The sequence below is a fragment of the Poromitra crassiceps genome (genome assembly GCF_964638095.1).
Source record: "Poromitra crassiceps genome assembly, chromosome: 6".
Classification (NCBI taxonomy): Eukaryota; Metazoa; Chordata; class Actinopteri; order Beryciformes; family Melamphaidae; genus Poromitra; species Poromitra crassiceps.
Window position 1 is genome coordinate 63,074,735 of NC_139627.1, and position 7,500 is coordinate 63,082,234.

The 7,500-nt window shown below is 45.8% G+C and overlaps 1 protein-coding gene across 1 annotated transcript in view; it reads right to left on the reverse strand.

Moving 5' to 3' along the window:
• sestd1 (SEC14 and spectrin domains 1) overlaps positions 1–7,500 on the reverse strand; it is a 96,890-nt gene that overhangs the window by 21,924 nt on the left and 67,466 nt on the right. The window contains exon 10 of the mRNA XM_083638504.1: positions 4,573–4,730. Within this exon, the coding sequence (XP_083494630.1) occupies positions 4,573–4,730 (158 nt within the window). The remainder of the gene's footprint in view (positions 1–4,572; positions 4,731–7,500) is intronic.

The following is a 7,500-nucleotide window of genomic DNA, read 5'->3' on the forward strand; positions in this document are numbered from 1 at the left end:
TGGAAATAATGCAATTTCCGCATTGGCGTCAAAAATAGGCAGGCTGAAATGCCCACTGGTTGTGTGCCTAAAGGCCACAACAGACCCGTCCGTCAGAGCCTCGCCCCGCCCTCCCCGCATGACGGCGGGTGGAGCGCCGTCATGCGGGGAGGGGGCGCCGTCGGCTGACGGGGGCTGCTCCAAAATGTAACTCAGCGGCGACGATACGTGCGTGACGTCAGCTGCAGGAGAGTTGTGATTGGCCGTTGCCTTGGGCCTGTAACAGAGATCTCCGAGGTAGTCTAGCAGAGACCTGATGTGATTGAGTCCTTACCGTCCTCATCGTCGTAAAGTCGCCTTCAAAGCATGACGTTAGATTATAACGAACTAGTTGTGTGGCTTAGCCTTCCCAAATGTTGAGGGTCGTTTTTTAGAATTTAATACATAGAATTGGGAACGTTACATTCAATTTCATTCAGACTGCCTGGCACTCAATCGCCGCCATTTTCCCATGGAGCTTCCACAGGAGGAAGGAGGGTGGGAGGAGGGAGGGTGTAGTGACGTCCTAGCGTGTAGGGCTCGCTGGCGCTGGCAGACGGCTCCAATTCGAGGCGGACGGACAAGTCTGTTTAGGCCTTAACTAGAACCATACGCCACTCTCCTCAATAAGTCAAACCCCCCCCCCCCCCCTTCCCCCATTGGGTCACTTCACTTGCAATCTGGGAACCCAGAGTCTTTTTATTTTTAAAAGAGACTCTGGGACAGCCCTACCTTTTTCCCAGCTTCCTGTACAGAGCGCCTCTCCTGTTTCCCAGCTTCCTGTACAGAGCGCCTCTCCTGTTTCCCAGCTTCCTGTACAGAGCGCCTCTCCTGTTTCCCAGCTTCCTGTACAGAGCGCCTCTCCTGTTTCCCAGCTTCCTGTACAGAGCGCCTCTCCTGTTTCCCAGCTTCCTGTACAGAGCGCCTCTCCTGTTTCCCAGCTTCCTGTACAGAGCGCCTCTCCTGTTTCCCAGCTTCCCGTACAGAGCGCCTCTCCTGTTTCCCAGCTTCCCGTACAGAGCGCCTCTCCTGCCACCGTCACTTCCTTTACCGTCTCCATTTCTAATAACGTTCAACACACTGGATAGAAGACGTCAACTCGTCTCACAACAACAGTGGAAAATGACTGGAGGTGTAGTTGTTGTTGTGACTCGTAGTATCGCCAAAGTCGCGGCGCAAGTTGCTATTCAGACTGTAAACAGTGGAGCACGGACACAAAAAAGGAAGTGACGTGCTCCACTGTTTACAGCCTGAATAGCAACTTGCACCGCGACTTTGGTGATACTACTTAGTCACTCACAACAACTACACCTCCAGTCATTTTCCACTCTTGTTGTTTTTGCGTTAACGTTATTAGAAACGGACTTGGAAAAGGAAGTGACGGTGGCAGGAGAGGCGCTCTGTACAGGAAGCTGGGGAAAGAGGTAGGGCTGTCCCAGAGTCTATTTTTCAAATGAAAATAGACTCTGCATTCCCAAATTGCTTCACTTGTGACTAGGGATGCACGATATATCGGCAATCATATCGGTATCGGCCGATGTTAGTAATTTTTTAACATATCGGTATCGGTCCGATGTTGCAATGTTAATATCGGTTATCGGTATCAACCAAATTCTTCACATTGAGATGAAATAATGCAGTAAATCTATGGTTTATGGGCTTTTACAAATGTTTTTGAAATAAAGAAATGCATTACTTTTTGAAATTCAGTGTTTACATGTGTTTTTCAGTATGTACAACATTTTATTATCATAGAAATGTGTTTTTATACAGATCATATCGACATCGGTAAATATCGGTTATCGGCCATAACAGCAATGTTAACATCGGTTATCGGCATCGGCCAAAATTTTCATATCGGTGCATCCCTACTTGTGACCCTCTTAAAGCACTTTGTCTTATTTATTAGTCCCTGCTTTTCTACTATAGGTATTGATGATTTTTATTTTTATTATTGATAATTTTTAGGCATGTTTTTAGCTGCTTATCTTTACTTCAAAATTTTCTTTTTGTCAATTTGACTATGTACGTACGGGTTCTATCATCTCTTCTTCTCGTCTTAGACTGTGTCCTGTCTGTGTTTTTTATATCTTGTTGAGCTGTGCTGTTACGCCACAATCAATTCCTGTTTGTCCTTGTGATGAATTTGGCAAATAAAGTGTTTCTGATTCTGAGTGTATGGCAGTATCATGATCATTATATTTATCAGGTCAACACACACACACACACACACACACACACACACACACACACACAGTAACACACACACACAGTAACACACACACAGAGTAACACACACACACACACACACACACACACACACACACACACACACACACACAGAGTACAAGCCAGAACAGAACTAGGCCACCCCCCCCCCACCCCCCCACCCCCCCACCCTCCAGGCTAGCGACATCTCCCTGGTTACCATGGTAACCGCAGGCTCATCTCCATGACGGTCAAAACTCTGACGAGAGAGAAGAGCCGAGCCGAGGAGAGAATGTTTAAAGGTGCAATGTGTACGATTTCTCCAGAATTTTAAAGGTCCAATCCGTAAATTCTAACTATTACTGACACCGGTGGCCGTTAGAGTAACTGCAGGCAGCGCGCCATGCACGAGCTGGCGCGTGCGCCATACTCACACACGCCCAACCACAAGCACTGCAGCTGCCTGGCAACAGCAGGGGCGTTGGTTGCTTTGTAACGTTAGCTCATAAAAGTCACTTGAAAACGGCAACCTGGACAATTTATCGGCCAGATCAGCCTCGAGATGTGTGAATTAGTGGACATTATTATGGCATGTTTGGTCGTGTTTTGGCTTGCGTTGGCAGCGGGGAAGTGGATACTCACGTTAGCATGAGCCAGGAAATACCCTGCTCCCCCTAAGGTACCGTCTAATGCCTGGGGTTGATGTGAGCTGGACGCGACCAGAGTGAACAGTCAAACAATGTTTCAAAAGCATTAGTAGTAACGTTAGGCATATTTTCGACTGTTACATTCATTATCCTCACAAGACGTTATTAGTGGATATTTTAGTTAGCCACATTTAGCATCAAGCTAACATTATAATAGGCAGTCTCACCGCAGCTAACTGCAGTCAATTGCAGTCAATCAAACAATGTTCCATGACCATAAGCATAACGGTGGTAACGGTGGTATGTCACTAGAGATTGCCCTCACCTTCCCGGGTTACGTGAGACTCACAGAGCCGCGTCGTGCTGAGTTGTTGTTGGCCTACAATCTTGCTAGACATATTAACAACCTTATTGAGTTTGTTCTTGTTAGCTATTGACAGTGAGAAAAAACAATAAAGTAGTTAGCAATAAAGCAAAAACTGAGGATACTCTATAAATGAGCGATAGAAAATAATCATTATGTGTCTGTCCACTCCGAACTGTCGGAGCTTCCGTAGGAAGTATAGTCATTGTAATCCCTTCCTGTAAATGACACCTGTTTGAATTCCATAACAGTTTTCTGTTGATTACTGTCCACAGATGTATTGTATTACTCGCTTCATTTTACACAGCAGAGGGAGACAAAGAGGAGGAGGAGCGCACAGACACGCACGCACGCACACACGCACACACACACACACACACACACACACACACACACACACACACACACACACACACCCTCACCGTGACGTTTTAGTCCGCCACTCCACAATCATTCATCCACCATACATTGTGAGGACACTAATGTGACGTTATTCAATGCAGCTATAAACGCTAAGTCTGCTGTTGTAATTTAGGTGCTTGAGTGACATAAACGTTCAGTTTGTGGGCGTTGTTGCTGTTGGCAATTAAACGATGTCTGGATTTTGATACGGTTGCGTGTGTGTGTGTGTGTGTGTGTGTGTGTGTGTGAGAGAGAGAGAGAGAGGGGGAGAGAGACAGAGAGAGAGCTGGAGTCACGGTGGTTGTCTTTAGAGTTTAGGCAACACAGTCTCACAGACAATTGTAAAATAGCAAAGGTTTGGACCAGCGAGTTGAGAGCCTCTCCGCAGCGCGGCAGCATGCAGCATGCAGCATGCAGCATGCAGCATGCAGCATGCAGCATGCACAGCACGGAGAGAGAGAGAGAGAGAGAGAGAGAGAGAGATGTGTCGTCATATCGTGATATTGAGGTCGGGCCTGGTGACGGCTGAACCCCTCAGGCTGGGGTCGGGCCGGGGCCCCTATTATAGGTAATAGGGGGGAACGGCTGCTCAAAACGCTCTCCCCACCCGTCTCCCACGTCCGATGGCAGATCTGAAGATATGATAGTCCTCCTACGGAAGCCAGTAATTTAGCCGGGGCGGTTAAAATGATACTGCTGCGTGAATCAACCGTTTAAAAGCTGTACTTTTTTTGTCTGAGCCCGGGAGGGGCCTCGGGTCGGGTAGCCGAGCTCTAGTGTCTCACCTACATCACCTTGGTGTGTATCTTGTGGAGTTGGTTGCATTTGTTTCGTTGTCTGCAGAGCTCCTGGTACCTTGTGTGTGTGTGTGTGTGTGTGTGTGTGCGTGTGTGTGTGTGCGTGTGTGTGTGTGCGTGTGTGCGTGTGTCTCACCTGCATCACCTTGCTGTGTATCTCGTCTAGTTGGGTGCGTTTGTTTCGTTGTCTGCAGAGCTCCTGGTACCTGGTGTACTGCTCTCTGAGTGAGTCCAGCAGCTTCATCACCTGAGGCTGGGCCAGAAGCTCCTCCTCCATGGGACACCAGGCCGGACCTGGGGGGGGGGGGGGGGAGGGGGGGACTGGTCATCAATCCACATCGACATCTAACATCTGGTCCAGAACACAGCTGTCCAACTTCTTACCCACACCAAATCCTGGCACCAGTCCTAAAAGAACTTCACTGGCTTCCCGTCTCATATCGGATCAACTACAAACTCCTGGTCATCACTTACAAAGCCTTTCACCAACTGCCCCCCCACCATATCTCACTGAGCTCCTGTCCCCCTACCAACCCCACCCTGGTCCCTCAGATCCACCTCCACCGGCCTTCTCTCCACCCCCAAGTCCAAACTATTTTTGTTTTTTTTTAGGGTGGGGAGGGGGTGACAGAGCCTTCTCCAGGGCAGCTCCCAGGCTCTGGAACTCCCTTCCCCAAGACATCAGAGTAGGGGTGGACGATATGGCAAAAATATCATAGCACGATTTTTTCAGGCAGGATCACGATCCACGATCTTATCACGATTCTTTTTCATATTGGTTTTTAAGACTATTTTGCAAGTTACTGAACAGTACAAGTACAACCAATCTAATTTCAGGGTTCGTACGGCCATGAGATATCTGGAAAAGTCATGGAAATTTAAAATACAATTTGTTTTATAAATATTTTCATGTCGTTAATTTACGCTGAGTTTCCAATAATTCAACTGCAAAAAAATAATGTTCACAAGCATGCAAACACTCTATCTATTAGGGGTGGGGGGGGAAATCGATACACCATAGTATCGCGATATTTTGCCTGACGATATTGTATCGATATTGAATTTTTTTTTTTTTTTTTTGCAGGCCATGCCAGGCCACCAGGCTACTATAAACTTTAGTTCCAAGGCCAGCAGTAAACAAACGGTAGCATATTTTCATTTTGTTTTAACAGTAACAGTTTTGTCATAACAGTAATTTACAAATTCCCCAGTTACTGAATGGGCTGCACAAGATGTTTTGTGTAAGTGAAGTTGCATTGTTCAAAAACTACCTAAGTACAGTAGTCCACACACACATCCAGTTAAGGTGGACTGTAAGTAGACTGTAACAAACAGTTCAGTTTGTCAGGTGCATGCAACTATGACATGACTTTATGAAAGTTGTTGGTCTGTCTACTTGACAATGTTGCTGCAATAAAATGGTTGAAGTCAGATGTACAGACTGAAAAAAAATTCTTATATAAACCAGATGTTGACAAAGTTTTCCTTTGGTGACATCATTTGCAGTTGAAAAAGTAAGAAATCGCAATATATCGAAATATCGCAATATTCAATATATCGCAATATCAGCAATATCGCAATACTATCGTATCGTGACTCAAGTATCGTTTTAGTATCGTATCGTGGGCATCTGGTGATTCCCACCCCTACTATCTATCTATCTCTTGGTTCACTGTTATTTTTACAGTAGGGTTGGGTGATGGGACGAATATATTGGCTATCTGCGATTGATTTGCTTGATTGTCATTTGTCAATTTGCTAATTTAATGGAGAGAGAGAGAGAGAGACTGAAAGACAGAGAGAGCGTGGGGACAGAGCAGAGACATGCGGCTCAGCACACACACACACACACACACACACACACACACACACACACACACACACACACACACACACACACACACACACACACACACACACACACACACACACAGCATTGAGCATTGAGAGAGAGGCAGGGGGGAAGGAAAGAGAAGGTGCAGCAGAAACGCGCTCTCCTGAGAATACGAGGCAGCAGGATGAGGGCAGCAGCTAGATTAGGAGCAATTAAATTAGGAGCAATTTAAAATAACTGACAAAGTCCGACTGAAGCAAATTAAACTCAAACTCACAAAGAGCAGCCGAGATTCAGACACTTTTTGCGTGATGAGCTCCGCTCTATCTGCCTGTTTGTCTCTCTGCCAGTGCCCGCATGTCTGTTTAGTGTGCGTGTGCATGTCTGTTTAGTGTGCGTGTGTGTGTGTGTGTGGCATGTCATTTTTAACGCTGTTCATAACGAGCAGAGCGTGTGTTTAGGCTATCGTCCGGCTCCGTCCCCAAATTAATTTTCATCACCTCCGTGTTGTCGTCCATGCTGCTGCACTTTGCAAAGTGAAAAGGGGGAGGGAGGGAAAACTTGGGAAGCGTCTTTCAGACATAGAAATGCAACTGATAGAATGTGCACTGCCTGTAGCACGATACTAACGATCTGTCTGGAAAGGCAGATCGTGGAGCCATTCTGATGGTGAACGATCTAAGATCGTCATATGGCCCACCCCTAGATCAGAGACTCTTAGTCCCTCACAGTCTTTCATTCCTGCCTCAAAACCCTTCTCTTCTCTTAGCGCTCCCACCCCATCCATCCTTCTGCATCTGTATTATGTTTGTCTCTCTAACGCCGCCCCTCAGTGTGTATAGTGTTAAGTGACTTTGAGTTCTATATAAATGCCATGTATTATTATTATTATTACCTTTATTATTATTATTATTATTAATATTATTATTATTATTATTATTACCTTTATTATTATTATTATTATTATTATTATTATTATTATTATTATTATTATTATTATTATTATTATTATTATTATCTGAAATCTGCTGTATCGGACCCCACCCCTACTAGCTAGTACCCAGTGTGTCTGAGTGGATCAGTGTATCTGCCTGCCAAACTAACTCCAGAGTACACTGACTACATACAAACAGTACATGTATAGTATGGATTTGAACCCCCAACCCTGCCAGTGCCTTGCTCTGCACACTGAAGCACAGACAGTAGCAGCAGATAACAGTGAGGTTGCTC